Source organism: Phocoena sinus, chromosome 16, assembly GCF_008692025.1.
Source record: "Phocoena sinus isolate mPhoSin1 chromosome 16, mPhoSin1.pri, whole genome shotgun sequence".
NCBI classification, from domain to species: Eukaryota; Metazoa; Chordata; class Mammalia; order Artiodactyla; family Phocoenidae; genus Phocoena; species Phocoena sinus.
The window spans coordinates 80,335,095-80,356,798 of NC_045778.1; the positions used below are offsets into that span (position 1 = coordinate 80,335,095).

General features: G+C 47.2%; 1 protein-coding gene across 1 annotated transcript in view; it reads left to right on the forward strand.

The window, feature by feature from the left end:
• Positions 1-21,704, forward strand: part of DOCK1 (dedicator of cytokinesis 1) — a 534,414-nt gene that overhangs the window by 486,149 nt on the left and 26,561 nt on the right. Inside the window, 7 exon segments of the mRNA XM_032607328.1 lie at positions 8,118-8,259; positions 8,394-8,472; positions 10,245-10,305; positions 10,307-10,330; positions 13,367-13,453; positions 16,276-16,452; positions 17,348-17,431. Coding sequence (XP_032463219.1) covers positions 8,118-8,259; positions 8,394-8,472; positions 10,245-10,305; positions 10,307-10,330; positions 13,367-13,453; positions 16,276-16,452; positions 17,348-17,431 — 654 coding nt within the window.

Below are 21,704 nucleotides of genomic sequence, written 5' to 3' on the forward strand. Positions count from 1 at the left end.
TCATTCTGTATAGACCTTCAGCAAGTGGCCCTCGCAGGGCTGACCAGCTCCAGAAGGTGTGCCCTGTTAGTTGATACGCTCACGCAGGGTCCTGGCTGGGTGCCTGGGGCATCTGGCCTGTCCCTGTCACTGCTGGTCGTCTCTCCTTAACACCGACACCTTCATCGTGCAGCTGTGGCATCTAAGATAGTGGTTAGGGAGGATTTTGAAATTAACTTTAAGTAAAAAAAACCAATCCAAAGGGGATAATGAGCCTGGAGTTGAAGTCACCTACTGTTGCTCAAGGCTTTTAATTAATGTAGGTGAATCTGTACATATGCCTCCGGTGTGTGTGTGTCTCTAAGAAAGACTGAGAGGGAGGACAGGCCCTAAATCACAGCTGACCTGTGCTGTGCTGGGTGTAGAGTGTGTGTGTGGCCCTCCTTGGACAGTGCTGTAATTTAAGGCCTCTACGGCTCTGTCCTGGTGTCCTGAGCTGGCAGCAGGGCGGGGTGAGCATTTTGCAGCCCCCAAGCCAACTGATGCCAGGGTTGTCCTGGGAGGTCACATGAGATCCGTGCTCCAGGGACCGTGCTGGGTCACCTGCCCGTCACAAGGACAAAATGCAGAGTACGAATAACGAGTTTAACGGGCTTGATTAATATGGAACTGACTTGACCCCCACCCCCGAGTAATTCTGTGGGGCTATAGCAATACGTTCATTACGCTTCCCAGATTACCTGTCGGGGCTCCATCTGACAATGACATTAGCAGTTACAAGAAAGTGGGTGGGATGTTTGTGTACTTCATTCAGTGCTGGGAGCACAGCCTCTGAGAACTGACTCGCTGCCCCCTCTGCTTTGTTTTGCTTTAAGCATTGATCGCATTGGGCTTTTTTTGCATTTGTATGAATATTTATGATTCTTACAAGGAATAAATATCTTTGACTACTTGTACGTTTCCCTCCTGTTTTCAGGCTTGAAAGGACCACTTCAAAATGCAAAGTAATTGACGTTTCTAGAAAATGTTATTAGTGTGTTCATCTATAACTCACTAGTGTTTTTCTATCAAAGCCTTTATATACATTTTTAGTATTATGTCTTCCTTCTAGGGTAAAGCATAATAAATGCATGCTAGTTTCGCAGTAGCCTGTTATACATTAAATCACCCTGAATTTCTGAAATGTTTGGCTTTTTATAGCCCTGCAGGTGCCCATACTGTGTATTTATATTTGTATTTCTAATTAAGACTACATAGTACTTTGGTTTCTGCTTCAGATTGTTTTTTTAAAGAAAGAGCACATTCTTCTCCTGTAATGAGTACTTTAAGACATACCTAAGCACAAAGTGAAAAAAACAGGGGCTCTGATTTTGTGAAAATTCATTAATTAGACAGATTTTAATTTGGCTTTGAGCTGAGGCTCTAGGATGCATCTGTTTGTGTATCTTCTCTTCCCCTTTCTCCCCACCTCTCCCCTTCTTGCACTCTGGCATCCGTCCAGGGTCAGGGCAGATAACAGGGCTGCCCCTAACTCATGACCGGCTGGCCTGGACCCTCTTGCCCAGGGTCCCTGATGAAACAGCAACCAAGTCCAAGGGGGAGAAGCACGAGCCCCCAGCCTCCTGTTTCTCGGGTTCTGTGGGTTCTGCTCATCGCAACAAGGAGAACCTTGGGGCAACTTTCATTGATGTTGAGACAGCCCTAAGATGGGGCAAGAAGATGGGTGGGGGGGAGGGGAGGGCTTCAAGAACCAGCTGCAGCACCACACCACCCACTGACACCTTCTGTGATTCAGCTGCCACTCAGAACACACTTGTTGAATCTCTGAAGGTATGGAGGCCGTGCCGTCTTGGAATCGGAACGTTCCTGACACACATATTTACAGAGTCAGGGAGACAGGTCTCAGTGAGACAGCCTGAGTAGAGAGGAATGCTTACCTACGTATCATCCTCCCTCGAGGTCGCCCAGCCAGCCACCCAAAACAGCCCCCAGGTGCACTCTCCAGACTTTGTGGAGGTGACAGAAAGTGGCATTTGAGAGGGACAGCCTCCAGCCTTTAGGAGGAACACTCTGCATGCTCTGCCCCGTCATCCGTTGATGGCTCGTTGTGCAACACGGCAACGGCAAACGTTCCAGGAGCGGAGTCCAGCCACCACCTCCACCGTCTCAGCACCAGGGGAGGCCCAGAGCCTTGGGTGCCTCTGGCTTTGGTCTGGACCCTCTTCCCTCTGGTTCTGCTCATATCTTGGCTGTGACCCATAGGAGCCAGCTTGGAAAGTCGTGCTCAGGGCTCTGAGGCCCCACCTTAATCTCAGGCTCTCTTGAATTCTTTTTTTTTTTTAATTTAATTTAATTTTATTTATTTTTTATACAGCAGGTTCTTATTAGTTATCCATTTTATACATATTAGTGTATATATGTCAATCCCAATCTCCCTATTCATCCCACCACCACCACCACCCCCGCCACTATCCCCCCTTGGTGTCCATACGTTTGTTCTCTACATCTCTGTCTCACTTTCTGCCCTGCATACCGGTTCATCTGTACCATTTTGCAGGGTTCCACATACGTGCATTAATATACGATATTGTTTTTCTCTTTCTGACTTACTTCACTCTGTATGACAGTCTACTAGAGCCATCCACGTCTCTAAAAATGACCCAATTTCGTTCCTTTTTATGGCTGAGTAATATTCCATTGTATATATGTACACTCTTCTTTATCCATTTGTCTGTTGATGGGCATTTAGGTTGCTTCCATGACCTGCCTATTGTAAATAGTGCGGCAATGAGCATTGGGGTGCATGTGTCTTTTTGAATTATGGTTTTCTCTGGGATATGCCCAGTAGTGGGATTGCTGGGTTGTATGGTAGTTCTATTTTAGTTTTTTAGGAGCCTCCATACTGTTCTCCATAGTGGCTGTGTCATTTACATTCCCACCAACAGTGCAAGAGGGTTCGCTTTTCTCCACACCCTCTCCAGCATTTGTTGTTTGTAGATTCTCTGATGATGCCCATTCTAACTGGTTTGAGGTGATATCTCATTGTAGTTTTGATTTGCATTTCTCTAATAATTAGTGATGCTGAGCAGCTTTTCATGTGCCTCTTGGCCATCTGTATGTCTTCTTTGGAGAAATGTCTATTTAGTTCTTCTGCCCATTTTTGGATTGGGTTGTTTGTTTTTCTAATATTGAGGCTGCATGAGCTGTTATTATATTTTGGAGATTAATCCTTTGTCTGTTGATTCATTTACAAATATTTTCTCCCATTATGAGGGTTGTCTTTTTGTCTTGTTATGGTTTCCTTTGCTGTGCAAAAGCATTGAAGTTTCCTTAGGTGTCATTTGTTTATTTTTGTCTTTATACCCATTACTCTAGGAGGTGGATCAAAAAAGGTCTTTTTTCTTTTCTTTTCTTTTCTTTGCATACATGGGCCTCTCACTGTTGTGACCTCTCCCATTGTGGAGCACAGGCTCCGATGCGCAGGCTCAGCGCCATGGCTCACGGGCCCAGCTGCTCCGCGGCATGTGGGATCTTCCTGGACCGGGGCACGAACCCATGTCCCCTGCATCGGCAGGCAGACTCTCAACCACTGCACCACCAGGGAAGCCCGATCAAAAAAGGTCTTGCTGTGATATATGTCAGAGTGTTCTTCCTGTGTTTTCCTCTAAGAGTTTTATAGTGTCTGGTCTTACATTTAGGTCTCTAATTCATTTTCAGTTTATTTTTGTGTATGCTGTTAGGGAGTGTTCTAATTTCATTCTTTTACATGTAGCTGTCCAGTTTTCCCAGCACCACTTATTGAAGGGACTGTCTTTTCTCCATTGTATATCCTTCCCTCCTTTGTCATAGATTAGTTGACCATAGGTGCGTGGGTTTATCTCTGGGCTTTCTATCTTGTTCCATTGATATATTTCTGTTTTTGTGCCAGTACCATACTGTCTTAATTACCGTAGCTTTGTAGTATAGTCTGAAGTCAGGGAGTCTGATTCCTCCAGCTCCGCTTTTTTCGCTCAAGACTGCCTTGACTATTCTGGGTCTTTTGTCTCTGCATACAAATTTTAAGATTTTTTGTTCTAGTTCTGTAAAAAATGCCATTGGTCATTTGATAGGGGTTGCATTGTATCTGTAGATCGCTTTGAGTAGTATAGTCATTTTCACAATATTGATACTTCCAATCCAAGAACATGGTATATCTCTCCATCTGTTGGTATCATCTTTAATTTCTTTCATCAGTGTCTTATCATTTTCTGCATACAGGTCTTTAGGTCTCCCTAGGTAGGTTTATTCCTAGGTATTTTATTCTTTTGTTGCACTGGTAAATGGGAGTGTTTCCTTAATTTTTCTTTCAGATTTTTCATCATTAGTGTATAGGACTGCAAGAGATTTCTATGCATTAATTTTGTATCCTGCAACCTTACCAAATTTATTGATAAGCTCTAGTAGTTTTCTGGTGGCATCTTTAGGATTCTCTATGTATAGTATCATGTCGTCTGCAAACAGTGACAGTTTTACTTCTTCTTTTCCTATTTGGATTCCTTTTATTTCTTTTTCTTCTCTGATTGCTGTGGCTAGGACTTCCAAACTATGTTGAATAATAGTGGTGAGAGTGGACATCTTTGTCTTATTCCTGATCTTAGAGGAAATGCTTTCAGTTTTTCAGCATTGAGAATGATTTTGCTGTGGCTTTGTCATATATGGCCTTTATTATGTTGAGGTAGGTTCTCTCTATGCCCACTTTCTGGAGACTTTTTATCATAAATGGGTGCTGAATTTTGTCAAAAGCTTTTTCTGCATCTATTGACATGATCATATGGTTTTTATTCTTCAGTTTGTTAATATGGTGTATCACAATGATTGATTTGCGTATATTGAAGAAACATTGCATCCCTGGGATAAATCCCATTTGATCATGGTGTATGATCCTTTAATGTGTTGTTGGATTCTGTTTGCTAGCGTTTTGTTGAGGAGTTTTGCATCTATATTCATCAGTGATATTGGTCTGTAATTTTCTTTTTTGTGGTACCTTTGTCTAGTTTTGGTGTCAGGGTGATGGTGGCCTCATAGAATGAGTTTGGGAGTTTTCTCTGCAATATTTTGGAAGAGTTTGAGAAGGATGGGTGTTAGTTCTTCTCTAAATGTTTGATAGAATTTACCTGTAAAGCCATCTGGTCCTGGACTTTTGTTTGTTGGAAGGTTTTTAATCACAGTTTCAATTTCATTACTTGTGATTGGTCTGTTCATATTTTCTATTTCTTCCTGGTTCAGTCTTGGAAGGTAATACCTTTCTAAGAATTTGTCCATTTCTTCCAGGTTGTCCATTTTATTGACATAGAGTTGCTTGTAGTAGTCTCTTAGGATGCTTTGTATTTCTGTGGTGTCTGTTGTAACTTCTCCATTTCCATTTCTAATTTTATTGATTTGAGTCCTCTCCCTCTTTTTCTTGAGTCTGACTAATCGTTTATCAGTTTTGTTTATCTTCTCAAAGAACCAGCTTTTCGTTTTATTGATCTTTGCTACTGTTTTCTTTGTTTCTATTTCATTTATTTCTGTGCTGATCTTGATGATTTATTTCCTTCTGCCCTGCATACCGGTTCATCTGTACCATTTTTCTAGGTTCCACATACGTGCATTAGTATAACGATATTTGTTTTGCTAACTTTGGGTTTTGTTTGTCCTTCTTTCTCTAGTTCCTTTAGGTGTAAGGTTAGATTGTTTATTTGAGATTTTTCTTGTTTCTTGAGGTAGGCTTGTATAGCTATAAACTTCCCTATTAGAAATGGTTTTGCTGCATCCCATAGGTTTTGGATCGTCGTGTTTTCATTGTCATTTGTCTCTAGGTATTTTTTGATTTCCTCTTTGATTTTTTCAGTGATCTCTTGGTTATTTAGTAACGTATTGTTTAGCCTCCATGTGTTCGTGTTTTTTAACGTTTTTTCCCCTGTAACTGATTTCTGATCTCATAGCGTTGTGGTCAGAAAAGATGCTTGATATGATTTCAATTTTCTTAAATTTCCTGAGGCTTGATTTGTGACCCAAGATGTGATCTATCCTGGAGAATGTTCCATGCGCACTTGAGAAGAAAGTGTAGTCTGCTCTTTTTGGATGGAATGTCCTATAAATATCAATTAAATCTATCTGGTCTGTTGTGTCATTTAAAGTTTGTGTTTCCTTATTAATTTTCTGTTTGGATGATCTGTCCATTGGTGTAAGTGAGGTGTTAAAATCCCCCACTATTACTGTGTTAGTGTCAATTTCCTCTTTTAGAGCTGTTAGCAGTTGCCTTATGTATTGAGGTGCTGCTATGTTGGGTGCATATATATTTATAATTGTATCTTCTTCTTGGATTGATGCCTTGATCATTATGTAGTGTCCTTCCTTATCTATTGTGACAGTATTTTAAAGTCTATTTAATCTGATACGAGTATTGCTACTCCAGCTTTCTTTTATTTCCATTTGCATGGAATATCTTTTTCCATCCCCTCACTTTCAGCCTGTATATATATCCCTAGGTCTGAAGTGGGTCTCTTGTAGACAGCGTATATATGGGTCTTGTTTTTGTATCCATTCAGCAAGCCTGTGTCTTTTGGTTGGAGCATTTAATCCATTCACGTTTAAGGTATTATCAATATGTATGTTCCTGTTACCATTTTCTTAATTGTTTTGGGTTTGTTTTTGTAGGTTCTTTTCTTCTCTTGTGTTTCCCACTTAGAGAAGTTCCTTTAGCATTTGTTGTAGAGCTGGTTTAGTGGTGCTGAATTCTCTTAGCTTTTGCTTGTCTGTAAAGCTTTCGATTTCTCCATCGAATCTGAAGGAGATCCTTGCCAGGTAGAGTAATATTGGTTGTGGGTTCTTCCCTTTCATCACTTTAAGTATATCATGCCAGTCCCTTCTGGCTTGTAGAGTTTCTGCTGAGAAATCAGCTGTTAACCGTTTGGGAGTTCCCTTGTATGTTATTTGTCGTTTTTCCCTTGCTGCTTTCGATAATTTTTCTTTGTGTTTAATTTTTGCCAGTTTGATTACTATGTGTCTCTGCGTGTTTCTCCTTGGGTTTATCCTGTATGGGACTCGCTGCACTTCCTGGACTTGGGTGGCTATTTCCTTTCCCATGTTAGGGAAGTTTTCAACTATTATCTCTTCAGATATTTTCTCGGGTCCTTTCTCTCTCTCTTCTCCTTCTGGGACACCTATGATGCAAATGTTGTTGTGTTTAATGTTGTCCCAGAGGTCTCTTTGGCTGTCTTTATTTCTTTTCATTCTTTTTTCTTTATTCTGTTCCACAGCAGTGAATTCCACCATTCTGTCTTCCAGGTCACTTATCCGTTCTTCTGCCTCAGTTATTCTGCTATTGATTCCTTCTCGTGTATTTTTTCATTTCAGTTATTGTATTGTTCATCTTGTTTGTAATTCTTCTAGGTCTTTGTTAAACATTTCTTGCATCTTCTCTGTCTTTGCCTCCGTTCTGTTTTCCAAGGTCCTGGATCATCTTCACTACCAGTATTCTGAATTCTTTTTCTGGAAGGTTGCCTATCTCCACTTCATTTAGTTGTTTTTCTGGGGTTTTATCTTGTTCCTTCATCTGGTACGTAGCCCTCTGCCTTTTCATCTTGTCTGTCTTTCTGTGAATGTGGTTTTTGTTCCACAGGCTGCAGGATGGTAGTTCTTCTTGCTTCTGCTGTCTGCCCTCTGGTGGATGAGGCTATCTCTCCCTTGAATTCTTTCTGGTAGGATGGAAACTACTTAATTAGGGCCTACCTGGGGTGCGGGGGGAGATGATATGGACACCATTCTCCTCCACTTGCCTTGGTGCCTTTACCCTGTCTGACCATTTCATGCCCACTAGTGTGTGGGCTTCAATCACTCACTTGGTTTCTCATGGTTTTGTAAATTGATTGCTACTGTTAAGACTGAAATGTACTTTCAGTAACATCATCTTTAGTGCTTCTTAAACAGTATTAACTTACCTGGCTTCTGTTCCTGTGTTCTTGATTAGTAAGATCACCACAATTACAAGCTGTTCTTCAATTCAGTGACATTTAAAAAAAAACTGTCAAGCCCATCTTGAAGACCAGTGCCTTTATGTGTGAACTTTTCCTGGCCCTTCCCCTGGGGTGTTATTTAATGAATGTCATTGTTTCCAGGGGAAAGTTTTCATTTACCGTGGGAAGGAGTATGAACGCCGGGAAGATTTTGAAGCTCGGCTATTAACTCAGTTTCCAAATGCTGAGAAAATGAAGACAACATCTCCACCAGGCGACGATATTAAAAGCTCTGCTGGCCAATGTATCCTTTCAGACAGCCATGTCGGATATAAACTGATGGCGATGCTGTTTGTTTGGGTGGTTGGGTGTACGTGGGACCTTGCTCCTGGCTAATGACCACGCTGCCTTATGATCCTTAACCCCCTTGACCTTCAGATATTCAATGCTTCACAGTAAAGCCCAAACTCGATTTGCCCCCTAAGTTTCACAGGCCCGTGTCAGAGCAGATTGTAAGGTAACATTTTCCTTACCCAACATGAGGGTGGTGAGAGGCGTACACAGATCGCTTCTTCATAATTTCACGTCTCAGAGGATGGATGTCAGCCTTTGATTAACTTTTCAGATGCTCTTTCTGTTTACTTCAAAAAGCAAGGGAAATTAGTCATGTTCAGCATCAAAGAAGGGGGAAGGAAGATGTGAACACATGTGGCCGGGAAGGTGCAAGGCTGTTCCTTATACCCATGATTGGGAGACAGGGAAAGTCAGGGGGAGAAAGGGGTACTCTGGGCTCCATTTGAGCCACCAGGTGAGAGACCCCCTGTAGACCTTTTCTCCAGGGCTCAGGCCCTGCCCCACACCACACAGATCTGTCTGTGTGCCTGTGGTGTGGCCTGAGCATTTGGATCCCAGAAGCCAGGAATAGGGATTCAGACATGTGCTCGTGATGGAGAACCAGGTGGGGGATGAGAAGAAGCCTTCACCTGTACAACAGGGTGATTACATAATATGGGATTTGGAGGTGGAATTTTTTTTGGTTTTTTTTTGTTTGTTTGTTTTTTTGCGGTACGCAGGCCTCTCACTGTTGTGGCCTCTCCCATTGCGGAGCACAGTCTCCGGACGCGCAGGCTCAGCGGCCATGGCTCACGGGCCCAGCCGCTCCACGGCATGCGGGATCTTCCCAGACCGGGGCACGAACCCGTGTCCCCTGCATCGGCAGGTGGACTCTCAACCACTGTGCCACCAGGGAAGCCCCTGGAGGTGGATTTTAAAACTCACAGGCCAACTGTCCAAATTTGAGTGAGATTTGCTGCATCTACATTGAATTGCCCCTGACTTAGCAGTGGTGTAGAAACACCTACACTAGATGTCTCTTTAGATATGAAGAATTTTCTATTTGATCCATGTACTGGTGAAAAACAATTAACCTCTTTGATGGCCTAATAATGCTCAGGATCTGCTTATTTTATATCCTGAAGTTTGGTGGATTGGGTTCTTCTACAAAATTCACTACCATTTCTTTAACCTTTCATCAGCAAACATGGGAAATAAACCAGGACTTGGTTTATTGACGGATGATCGCTTTCATAAGGCTTAGACTTTAAGTTTTGCAACATTTTTTTCTCAGAGAGGCATTAAACACTAGTGAACTGTACTGTATGCTCAGATATTTCCCTTTGATGTGGGGTGCCCACCTGCGTTTCAGCGCAGGGGGGTAAGTGAGCCTCCCAGCCTGCCTCTGGGGTGTGCGTGAAACCCACCCCCTCCCCAGGGGAAGAAGATACAGTCTCCATCTTATGTATGCCACCCTTGGTGGTTGCCAAATCTGCCTTTTGTAGATCTGAAATTAAAGTATACAAGACCTTTTAAAAAATAAGACATATTTTTACCTTTTTAATAACTTATTAGATTAAATTATTTAATAAATTAATTGTTGAACTATGAATTCAAATTTTAAATAATAAACACATAAATGGAGAATGAAGGCCTTTTCCCCCTCTCCTTTGCTTCACCTTTTCTGTTTTTGCTGGTTTCACTCTTACTCAGCATCTCTTCTCCCTTGAGCATTGTCAGGGACAGAGAAGAGGCAAAAATTCAAGGTAATTCTTCCACCTGCCAACGTCTCTCTTCTGAGGCTGGCGGGGAAAGAAAGCCCAGCTGTCGCTCCAGGTCAAGGCTGGAGATGTTTTAAGGGATGCACTGACCTATAGGGAGACCGGATCCTGTGTCTAAAAGCAAATCGGCTGCTTTTCTGGTTAAATGTCTAATGATTTCTCTATCTCTGTACAGTTTTTACAGAGTAAACGAGGTCCAGCGATTTGAATATTCTCGTCCGATCCGCAAGGGAGAGAAAAAACCCAGACAACGAATTTGCGGTAAAAAAAAAAACCACCCCCAAACTCATGCCACGACTAACAAAACTGCGCATGGAAAAGTGTGTTCTCGAAGGCTCCCACAGTGCAGGGTTGAATGCCTTTGTGTGTTATGTGCAGAGATCCTAGCATATTACCCATTCAAATTTAGTGAAATGATGACCATTTCACAGTTAGTATCACTAAGGTGCTTGAGATACTGTAAGAAGGTAACTAGTGCTTTGGAGCGTTTCCGTGCTCGGAGCACACTTGCTTCCCTCCTGCGTGTATCTGAGTCTTCCTCTGTGCCCTGGGTCCTGGAGCACGCGCTGGTGTCTCAGTTATAAATAAGCTCTCGGAGGTGCCGAGTGCTTACATGGCTCTCTGCAGGGGACAAGCAGTCAGGTGAGCTGGGCTCACTACCCAGTGCCCACACCTGAACTTCACTGTGGCACAATACGCTGGAACAGGGTCCCCGCAGGCACAGCTGAATAACAGGCCTCCTTGGATGTTGAGAAGCATCCCGGACCTCTACCCACGAGGTGCCAGCTAGAGCCTCCCCGGTTGTGACAACGAATCACGTGTTTCCACACATGGCTAAACATCTGTGCCTTGTTGAAGACACTGCATTAGAGTCATAGAAATGTTAACACAGATTCTTGCAACCTTTTAAAAACTCTACATACAACTGCTTTAATGGATTCCATTTTGCAGAGGCATGAAATAAAGCATAGCGTTTTTATTTTTTAATTAATTTATTTTTTTGAAGTAGAAAAGAATAGCTTTATTGCTTTACCAGGCAAAGGGGGCCACAGGGGGCTAATGCCCTCAAAACTGTATGTTGAAAGCATAGTTTTATTTATTTATTTATTTTTAATGTTAACGTTTCTCTCTCCTCCTGCCCTGAAAAACCTCATCTGGAAATCCCTAGATAGGCCCATATTTCAAGGTGGCAATAGCCCCAAGGACCCCTGGCGGGGACCTTGTCTGCAGGTATCTGGGGGTGCAGGGGGTCAAAGTTGAATTAGCACCATGCTGCTGACCCAAAGGGAAGCTCAGAGCACTTTCAGCAAAGTTGCCTTCCACCCACCCTCCCTTCGAAGCTCTGTTTCCTATAATCTTTTGATCCCCACGGTGATGCCTGTGAGTCTCCAGTCACAACCCCTGAAAGGCCCTTCCCTTCCCTTCCCGAGCCCAGTTTCCTGTGTGTCAACTAGGATCTTGGAGTTGGGAAATTCTAAGGCTGTCCCCAGTTTCATCACTGGCTCTTTCAAAACCAAAACCCTGTTTCTTGGTTAGTGGGGCATCCTGAACCTGTTTGGTGACTCGTTTCACTGTGGCACCGTCTGCAGTGGTGAGAGAAGCAAGGCCCCACCTAAGACACCCACACCAGGGCTGGGCTTTCTGAGCCGTCTCTGTTCTGGTCATCACAGCAATAACTGTCATTTCTGTAGCACCCTGGCTGCAGGATGGAGGGGCGGTTCTTGAATTTCCCTCAGGCCTCTCACGTCTCGCGGCGATGTACGTTCTTATACGGTGTAGGAAGAGACACAAGGAGGTCAAGCAAACTGCCGACAGTTGCGCAGCCATTCGAGGCAGAGCTAAGAATAACCATGGCTCCTGAACTCCGGAGCTGCGCTAAGCCTTAGAGGCTGGGCTCTTTCTAAATGGCCCAGAAATCCCCTAATGGCCCCGTTAGGTTCTCACACACAGATGAGGCTTTCAGAAGCCACGGGATTTAGTCCTTCACGTGCTTGACAAAGCCCCAGGCTTTCAGATAAGCGCAGGGGGTTTGGTGGTAATGGGAGGCCAGGCTGGGGCCTGCTGCAGGGAGCCTGGCTCCCAGGGCCTAGGTGCTGGGAAAGCTGCCCTGCCAGGCCAGCCCGGGAGCTCAGAGCAGCTTGGTGCCTCCAAACCTGGCCACGCATGAAGTTCTGAAACCCAGAGCCGGCAAGGAGGAGGGAGCCAGAGACAGGGTCAACGTGGAACCCGCAGGCCCGTCCCCCGGGGGTGCTGGGGTTGGTAGGGAGCAGTGCAGCCTGCTGTTCCAGGCCGGTGCCTGAGCCAGCAGCCCCTGGGGCAGCCGGAGCCTTGACCTGTGTCCCTGGGGCCTCGGCCAGGTCCTTCCCCTCTCCCAGCCTGGAATCTGAGGTTTGGAGAAAATGCTTTCTACATGCCAGCCAGTTTTCTGGAAATGTTGACAATCCATTACGCCATCTGTTTATATCTGGATCACTATGGACAGACTCAGACTGCTCAGTGATTCTCTGTTACTGGGAGGTGTACCAGGCAAAGGCTGCTACCAGCTGGACACCCCGCCGTAGGAGGTGGGAGGAAAGGGTTACGGTTCACCCCTGCAGCGGAGTTCTGTGCAGCCATTAAAGAGGGCTGGAGTTACATTTCCTGGCCTTAACTACCCGCAGTATGTACTGTACCATTTTCGGAAGAATACATTTTCATTGAAAATATATACATACTTGTTAATGCTTAGTAGGAAGCCTTGAACCCCAGATAGTAAAAGGTTAGGTTGTCATCTTTAGGTACTGAGTGATTTTTCTGCCTTCTGTTTCCATGTCTTCATTTTCTGACGTAAATATATATGTTACGCCAAAAAAAGAAAAAAATTCATCATTAAAATACTGACTGATTTTATTAGAATGTTGAGAGGTCACTTTTATGAAGCCCAGTCTTCCTCAAGGGTTTGCATCTTCAAGTTTCTTTTGAACACTAAGTAAGGCTAACGTAAAGCTCGTTGGAGCTTTTCCAAAAATCTATCTGCTCAGAGGGAACCTCCCTCGTGTGGATGTATATAATTCTCCCCTTCTGTTGTATTTTCTTGGCCAAATGCCAGGGAAACGGGCACCATTGGCCAGGGAACAGGGGGCCGCGGTGTCCTGTGTAACAGTCTGGAGGTTCAGCAGAGCATGGCCTGTGAGGTGTTCCCTGGGCGGCTGGTGACCTTGCCTCCCAGACCCTTGCAAATCCCCACGAGGACAGAAGCTGTCATCTACCTGCAACATCCTTCTCCTAACAAGTGTCCTGTGTGTGTTCCCTTTGCAGAATATGTGGATCGAAAGGACCATATACACAACTGCGTATAAATTGCCTGGCATTTTAAGGTGGTTTGAGGTCAAATCTGTTTTCATGGTAAGCACACCCCACAGGAGGAACTGCCCATCACCCCCTCTTCTACGGTCTGACACGGCCTCTTCCCCGGGCGTGTCATCTGGTCACCGTGGCCGGCAGGCGTGCTTCAGACCCCACATCAGGCTTAACCCAGAATCACTCTCCCCGTCCACGAATACTGCGGTGGAAATGCCGTGTAATCACAACCTCCTCTAGCGTAGAAAGAAACCAGAGCTAAGATTTCATTTCTTTTTACAAAATATTTAAATCTAGTCTTCACTGTGCTGTTTTGACAGTTCTTTCTGTTACCAAAATGAAAAGTTTGACAAATTCCAATTTACATACGCTTTTGAAGATCTTTCTTCCTGATGGTTTTATTGCCATTTACATGACAAACAACTTGATTAATAGTACTTGCTCGTTTTCAAGTAAAAATAGCTTGAGAATATACCCCTCACCCACACTTTTTAAAGAAATAATGACCCGCATGTCGTTAGCTAAACTTTGCCTCGGTGATGAGCCATCGGACAGTTCCAGTCGCAGGAACCAGAGTTGGGCAGAAGGTTCTTACCGAACGTATAGCAGCAGCAGCGTGACAATTGCCCGTATAACAAGGTCTGATTGGAATACGTGTGCTTTGTCATGTGTCTCAGTGCCTTTGGTTTTCACCTGGCAGGATCTTAACCAGAGGGGTGCTACCCACTGTTCAGTTTACCGTGAGTCCCCTTGGAAACTCCTGCTTCTGCCCTAGGACGTGGCTGGCGCCTGTCTTCCCAGCCTTGTTTCCACTCCTGACCCTCGTCCACGCCAGTTGAGCTCTGGCTGACCTCCCCCTGACCTCTAAGCTCAGTTGACCTGTCCCTGAGCATGCGTGTGGTCAGCCGCATCCCATCCCCATCTCCAGCGCCCCCTCCTCCTGCTCTGAAGCCCTAGGGCTCTGGGCCCCCCTCCCCACCCCCGGAGGGCGCCTCTACTTCCTGTGTCCCCAGAGACCCCACTCTGTCCCCCTCTAGCACCCAGGCAGGCCCTGACCTCTGGAAGGCTCAGGAGACGTGGCAGGTGGCAGAAATGCAAGCCTTCACTGGCACCATTCGGAGCTGGTGATGTACATGCGGGAGACCACAGGACAGGAGACCCTTCCCTAAACAGGCACCACTCCTATCCTCCTATGAGCCTCTTCCCATAAGCCGTTTGTAATCGGGGACTCTGTGAGCCAGCCCGGATGCGTGAGGACGGTGCTGAACAGCTCGAGGTGGCGAAGGCTGAGCCCTGATTTTCTGTAAGGATGTGGCTCTGCCACGGGCTATGCTTGCCCTTTTTAATGAACGAAGAAAGCTGGAGGCTCAATAATCCCGGGATGGCAGGACTGTAATGATCCTGCTGCCCACACCCCGGGCCCCGCCATCGCTGGAACAGACCAGCAGCTGACCCTCTTGGTTTGATAAAGCTAGGACACTGCTCTTTCTTACGGCAAACGGGATCAGCGACAGGGAGTTAGCCATCAGTCAAAGTGGAATTCTGCCCTGGAGAGTCCATTTGGCGAAGTTATGTGTCTGGGGTGGTGCATTCCAGGGTCTGATAAAGCCAGGTGTGGGGTGAAAACAAAGGCCCTAGGGTACGTGTTGTTTGGGATGCACTTGCAACCAGGGGGCACCCTCAGCGGCCAGCACACGGTCGGCCACCTCTTTGCGTGTTACCTCCTCTCCATCAGGTCACCTCTCCGGCGGGTGCTCGCCAGTGATGACTGAGGGTGTCGTTCTAGGGTCTCTCCGTTCTCTCAACATCTCTGCACCTCCAACCCCCGTCTCTCTACCTGTCAGACAATCCCCAGGGGCTGTAGAAGGAGAAAACAGGCTGCTCTGCTTTGCCATTTGCTAAAGACACCCTAGGGTCCCCGGCACAGATGGGGACCCGTCCCACTTCCCTTGGGGAAGGGAAGGATCAGGTTATCTTGTGTTGTGGTCACCCTTGGGCGTGGCTCCGGGGCGCAGCCTAGGGTCTGTTAGAGCCAGGCCTGGTGGGAAGGTGGTGTTATTGTTTTAAACGCGGACGCATCCTCCTGGCACCTGCGGGCTGAGCCAGAGAGGATTGCGGGGCGGGGCCTCGCCAGGCCCTGCAGGGGCCCCCAGAGGAAGAAGGGCACTGGGTGTGGGCAGAGCTGCAGGAGCGGTGGCGAGGTGGGCCCATGCTGGCTCGCCCTGCCTCCTGCTCTGCGGGTCCTGCTGACCAGTGACGGGTTTGCAAGGGAGGCCCGTGAGGTCCAGCTGAAGTGGTGACCACCGGGCCGGGGGGGCTCTTCCTTCCTATAGGAGGGCGTGTGGCCTCCTGTGGAAACCATGGCAAGACCCCTCCCCCGCTTCCCTAACCAAGCAAGTCCAGGGACAAAGCGCCCAGACCTCCTGCCTCAGGGACAGGGAGAGATTGCTCAAAATTCCTTAAGACAAGCAACGAACAAGGCCATAGTTCAAAGGCTGCTTTGTGAGGCACGTAGACTCTGCTCGAGTGCCACTCAGGACTGTGTTTCCCTGGGATGACCGGACGTGTGCATGCGCGCACACATTCCCCAGGACTAGGTGACCTTGCGTTGTGCCTTTGGAGTTTGCATGTGGGGACAGGTCTCTGGAAACACATAAAGATCCTAAAATGCCCGGCTTCTCTCGGCTGGGTGATGAGGGACCTTTGCTCCAAGAAGCCACTGGGAAGAAAAGTGCGTGGAGAGTAGGAAGCCTGCCCCACTCGGAGTGTGTGTCCTCTGGCGAGGAGCCAGAGGCATCAGCAGAGGCCCTGGCAGTTCGGGAGCTGCGGCAGCTGGCCCGATGCCATTCCGTCCTCCGCTTCCGCAGGTGGAGGTCAGCCCCCTGGAGAACGCCATCGAGACCATGCAGCTGGCGAACGACAAGATAAACTGCATGGTGCAACAGCACCTGGACGACCCCAGCCTCCCTGTCAGCCCCCTCTCCATGCTCCTGAACGGCATCGTGGACCCCGCCGTCATGGGAGGCTTTGCAAATTACGAAAAGGCAAGTGACACGCCAGCTTCCTCTTTCCAGCCCTGTCCTGGGACGGACTGTCTCCGAGCCCGGGCCCGGCCGGCCTGGGCGTTGTCCCCTCATCTTCACCCCGCAGCGGGCTGTGCTAACGGAGCCCTAGAGAGTGACCCTCGTGACAGTCCGGAGGCCTGGGATCATTAAAGGCCAAAAGATACAGTTCCAGTGAAAGACAAAAGGCTTAGAATATTTAGAATAGATGGGAGTCTGGTGCAGTGGGGACAGCCACCTGGTCTCCCTGGAAGATATCTCAGTGAGATCAGGCAGAAGCTGGAGATCGTGGGATGTGCTCTAGACAAGGGGTCTGCGCGACAACCGCCACCTGATTTTGTAAATCAAGTCTGGGACGTGGCCACGGCCATTCTCTTACTTGGTGTCTGTGGCCGTTTTCCTGATACAACGGTGGCAGAGTTGAGGCCCTTCACGGAAAAGGTTTGCTGCCCCCTGGCCTAGACACAGTGGAAACTGAAGCAGAAGGGGCTCTGCCTGAAAGTGGGCTGTGAGGTGAAACTGCCCTGGACACTTTGGAGAGGTGATGCTCTGTTTCAGCTCCCGTCAGCTGTAGGGCGGACCCGGCGTGGGGGTCAGGGGCACGAGGGCAGCTGGGGAGCTGCCTCCCAGCGAAGTGAGTGACCCGGGTCAGCTGTGGCTTTGCTGGGCTCCGTGGACGGGGCGCCACAGTGAGTGGACAAAGTCCATTCGTTGTGCTGACCTTACTGGATGTTTTGCTGGGGTAGGGTCCAACCCTGGGGGGAATGAGCTGGGTGATGACCAGGGTGTGCGTCTGTTTCACACACAGCTCTCTCCCCAGGCCTGGTGTACAGAAACGTGTGTTGGTGTCCTAAGTGTCTCTCCCTGTCTCCACCAGGCCTTCTTTACAGAGCGGTACCTGCAGGAGCACCCCGAGGCCCACGAAAAGATCGAGAAGCTCAAGGACCTGATTGCATGGCAGGTAACTGTCCAGCGGCAGCTGCGGGGCCCGAGGCGGGGAAAGGGGAGTCTGGGACCAGATCCACCAGGGCCACCTTGGCACACCTGCCAGCCGCCACGGAGGACCCTGGACCTCAGCCAGAGCACCTGTGACCATGTTTGTCCCGGATAAACCCGTTCACCACTGCCGTGATTAACTGGACCCCTGGCTGTAGTCATGCATTTGAACACCTAGAAAGTTCTGTCTTGCAAATGAGCCTGGTCTGTTCCCTCCCCTCGGTCAGTGCAGTGCCTGCTGGGAAATCTTTGCCTGGTATCGACAGAAGGGAACATCACGGGCAAGGTCAGGAAACAGTGATGCCCTAGAGACCGTGGCTCCAGCCTGTCCTGGGAGGGCGCTCGAGCCGATGCCATCGGCGTGAGAGGCGGGGATGGGAAACCACTGAGCACCCACCCTCCTGTTCCCCGTGCCGGTGGTCAGGGTTGGGGGAAGGGGTCCTCATTTCTGTTTCCGCAGCTGTAATTCTGCATAATTGGCTTTTCTGCTTGTGCTCCTGAGGCCTTCTGAGTCTTTCCTTAGTGGGACATGGTCTGGAAAGTCTGGGCAGCCCTGGTGTCCTGGGCTCCACTGGAAGTTCCCTTTTCATGTGTCTGGGCTTCTGGAGCTTTCATGAGCCTGGAGGCGGAGGGGACGTCCAGACCCAGTTCCCGTGGGAGCTCTGCCTACTTGCTCTGGACTTCGGACAGCTTGCTTCTTTAAGCTTCCTTTTCTCACGTGGGAGGCAAGGAGGACGCTGCTCATCTACACCCCACACGCCAGGCTGGGGGAAGAGGGCTGAGGAAGGCAGAGGCCAGGGTCTCCCTGTGCCTGGGCGGCATCCCACCCTAGCCCCGGGGGTCCCAGGCTGTGACCAGTGCTCTGTGGCCGCTTTGCTCCCGGCCTCCCTGGAGCCTCACCAGCCTCCCTTGGAGCCTCACCGTCCTGGCTTCGTCATCAGCACATGGGCTGTGTGACCTGTTAGGGTGGAGCGGGGCTGAGTTTTGGTTTCAAGCCTAGTTACAAGTATTTATTTTATATCTATAAAATATATATGGGTATTGCTGTGATAAAATGGATGTAACATCAAATTTACCACCTTAGTCATCTTTACGTGCACAGTCCAGTGGCATCAAGTATGTTCCCCTCGTTGTGCAGCCATCACCACCATCCATCTCCAGAACGTTTTCATCTTGCAAAACCACTGTGTACCCGATAAACAATAACTCTCCATCCTCCCCACCCCTGGAAACCACCATCCTACTTTCTGTCTCTATGAACTTGATTATTCTAGGGACCTCATATAAGTGGAATCATACACTGTCCTTTTGTGACGGGCTTATTCCACGTAGCGTAATGTTTTTAAGGTTCATCTGTGTTGTAACATGTGTCAGAATTTCGTTCCTTCTTAAGGCTGAATAGTATTCCACTGTCTGCGTAGACCACTTTTGACTTATCTGTTCATTCGCTGATGGACACTTGGGTTGCGTCCACTTTTGCTATTGTAAATGATGTTATAATGAACGTGGGTGTACAAGTATCTGTTCTCTTTCCTGCCTTCACTTCTTTTGGGTATATACCCAGAAGTGCATTGTTGGATCATATAAGTCTATTTTTAATTTTTTGAGGAAGGACTATATTGTTCTCCACGGCAGTTGCACTATTTTCCATCCCTACCAATAGTCATGCATGATGGTTCCACCTCATCCTCGTCAACATTTGTTATTTTTTGGTTTTCTTTTTGTTTGTTTTATAGCCGCCATCCTAATGGGTGTGACTTTGCCACACATCCGTAGGCATATTTGATATCAATTTGCCTTGGAATTCTTCTGTGACAAGACACCCTGGGAGCTGAATTTAAGGGAACTTTTTGGCCATGATGGTTTCTTTGCACAAGATATAAGCCTCAGGTAGGCAGTCTCCCTCTGTTACTAAAAAAAGAGGGAGAGAATTTAAAGGTCTGAATGATTCCATTTTAGATGTTGTAAAAACCAAAGGGTACAACATTCAAAACTCCACTGAAGGCTATATAAAACCATTGCTACACAAAAACTAGTTTGGTCTGCAAAAGTTCTATTGATTTTTTTTTTTTTTTTTTTTTACTGTAAGCTGATACAGAAAATTGGATTTTAAGAGTTTCAAGCCCTACAGAGGAAAATAATTTGTTCCCCAGAGAGAACTTTATGTCAGCACTATGTCATCACCCCTAATAAGTATATTAAAGGATGAATTTTAAAGTAGCTCACAGGAAAGTCGGGAAAAAAAAAATCTGGTTTCTAGCCACTTCATTAAATCAAAGAGTGATGAAAAATACATATTCAAAACATTACCTGTGATCTTGCTTTCATTTGCAAATGTTTTGAAGACTCATCTTTTAATATCAGTAATTGAGTCATACGCTCATTAAAAATAAGAAGTTTGGGGTTATCGGAATGCTTTCTTCTGGTTTTGTGTTAATTTATTTGGTTTGGTTTTTTTCCTGAAAACTCCATCAGGGCAAAGTGAGGTTTTCCTCCTGGGAATCCCAAGGGTTCATTGGCAGGGTTTCCATCACTGATGCCTAAAATCATTTGTGAAGGCTGGTTATTAAGTCCCAGGCAGCTCCTGGCTCTGCTGTTGCCGTTGCTGAAACAGAGGATGCTGACCCCCTCGCAGGCAGGAGCTGGGGTCGGGTGCAGGCTGCCTGGGGCCTCTTCTAGGTTTGCGGCTGTGTGACACCAGGTCAGCAGTGAGCGCCAGCCCCTTCCTCGAAGGCACAGCTCCATCTTTCCTCACACGCAGCTGTCTTGTTGGGCATCCCTGCTGTGTGTCCAAAGATGAATCCATGTAGACTCATATGAAACCACTGCGGTGAATGCATATTTCTCTTTTTTTTTTTAATTTATTTTATTTATTATTTTTAGCTATGTTGGGTCTTTGTTGCTGCACATGGGCGTTCTCTAGTTGCAGCAAGCGGGGGCTACTCTTAGTTGCGGTGCACGGGTTTCTCATCGTGGTAGCTTCTCTTGTTGCGGAGCACGGGCTCTAGGCATACGGGCTTCAGTAATTGCAGAACACAGGCTCCAGTAGTTGTGGCACGCGGGCTCAGTAGTTGTGGCACACGGGCTCAGTTGCTTCGCGGCATGTGGGATCTTCCCGGACCAGGGCTCGAACCCGTGTCCCCTGCATTGGCAGGCGGATTCTTAACCACTGCGCCACCAGGGAAGCCCCATATTTCTCTTTTGAAATGCACAGAGATGAAAGACCAAACCCATTCATCATCCCCAGCCGATGACAGTCGTACCGATGTCGCCAGTGGTGGCGCTCCTGGAACACTTAGCAGTGCTTCCAAATGTTCTTTGCCGCCGGCAGGCCATGAATCCATGTAGGAGACACACAGGAGCAGACTTCAAATACAGCACCGCCATTTAGAAGGGTGTCTTTTGAGAGCAGGCTGCATGCTCTCTTTGAACAACTAGAGGTGTGACTTTGGGGAAGTCCTCCCCCGTCTCTGGGCTCTGGGAAACTCTTTAGATGTGCAGCCTCCTGGGATCCACTCTAGACCAAATCAGGGCTCGGGGGGTGGGATTCAGGAAGCTGCCTAAGAGGTTTTGACGCTCAGCTTGGTTGGAATCCAAAGACCATTCCAGGCCTCAGTCCGTGGCTTCTGTCTGTGTACTAAGCACCTCATATGTTGGAGGGTTTGCACAGAGCATCTTTTTATTCATAGCTTAAGTTCAGCCCCGAGCAGACATAGAACAAGGGCCAGATCCCACCCTTCTTTTAGAAGGTTATATCTGACCAATGTCAGGGACCTGTTGAGGGGATACATTTCATACCCCATAAATTTCACCTGCCAGATCACCGTTCATTCAGTCCCAAGACCTGAACCAAAGGGTCTTAACTTTAGTCCAGCAAGTAGCTTCTTTGATGTCAAGAATCTGGCCAATGAAGAGTTTTATCAAACCAACAACAAAAAAGAAAAGCAGAAATGATTGGACCACGCTTTTATACATTTGAGAGAGGGCCGTTTTACAAGATGCTTTCAGGATCTAGAGTGGCTGTGCTTTAACCTTGAGACAGCACCCCGACGTTGTCTTCACGCCCAGATAGCCACAACACGTTGACCACCCCACCAAAAGTTGTCTGCAGCCTGCCTTTGCCGACCCCCCAGGAAGCAAAAGGATTTCTGTGAGCATTTTCTTCTGTTGAACCTGAACAAGCTGCAGCTAGCCCCTGGAGGCTGCCATCTGCAAGAGTAATTCGTATGGAATAGTAA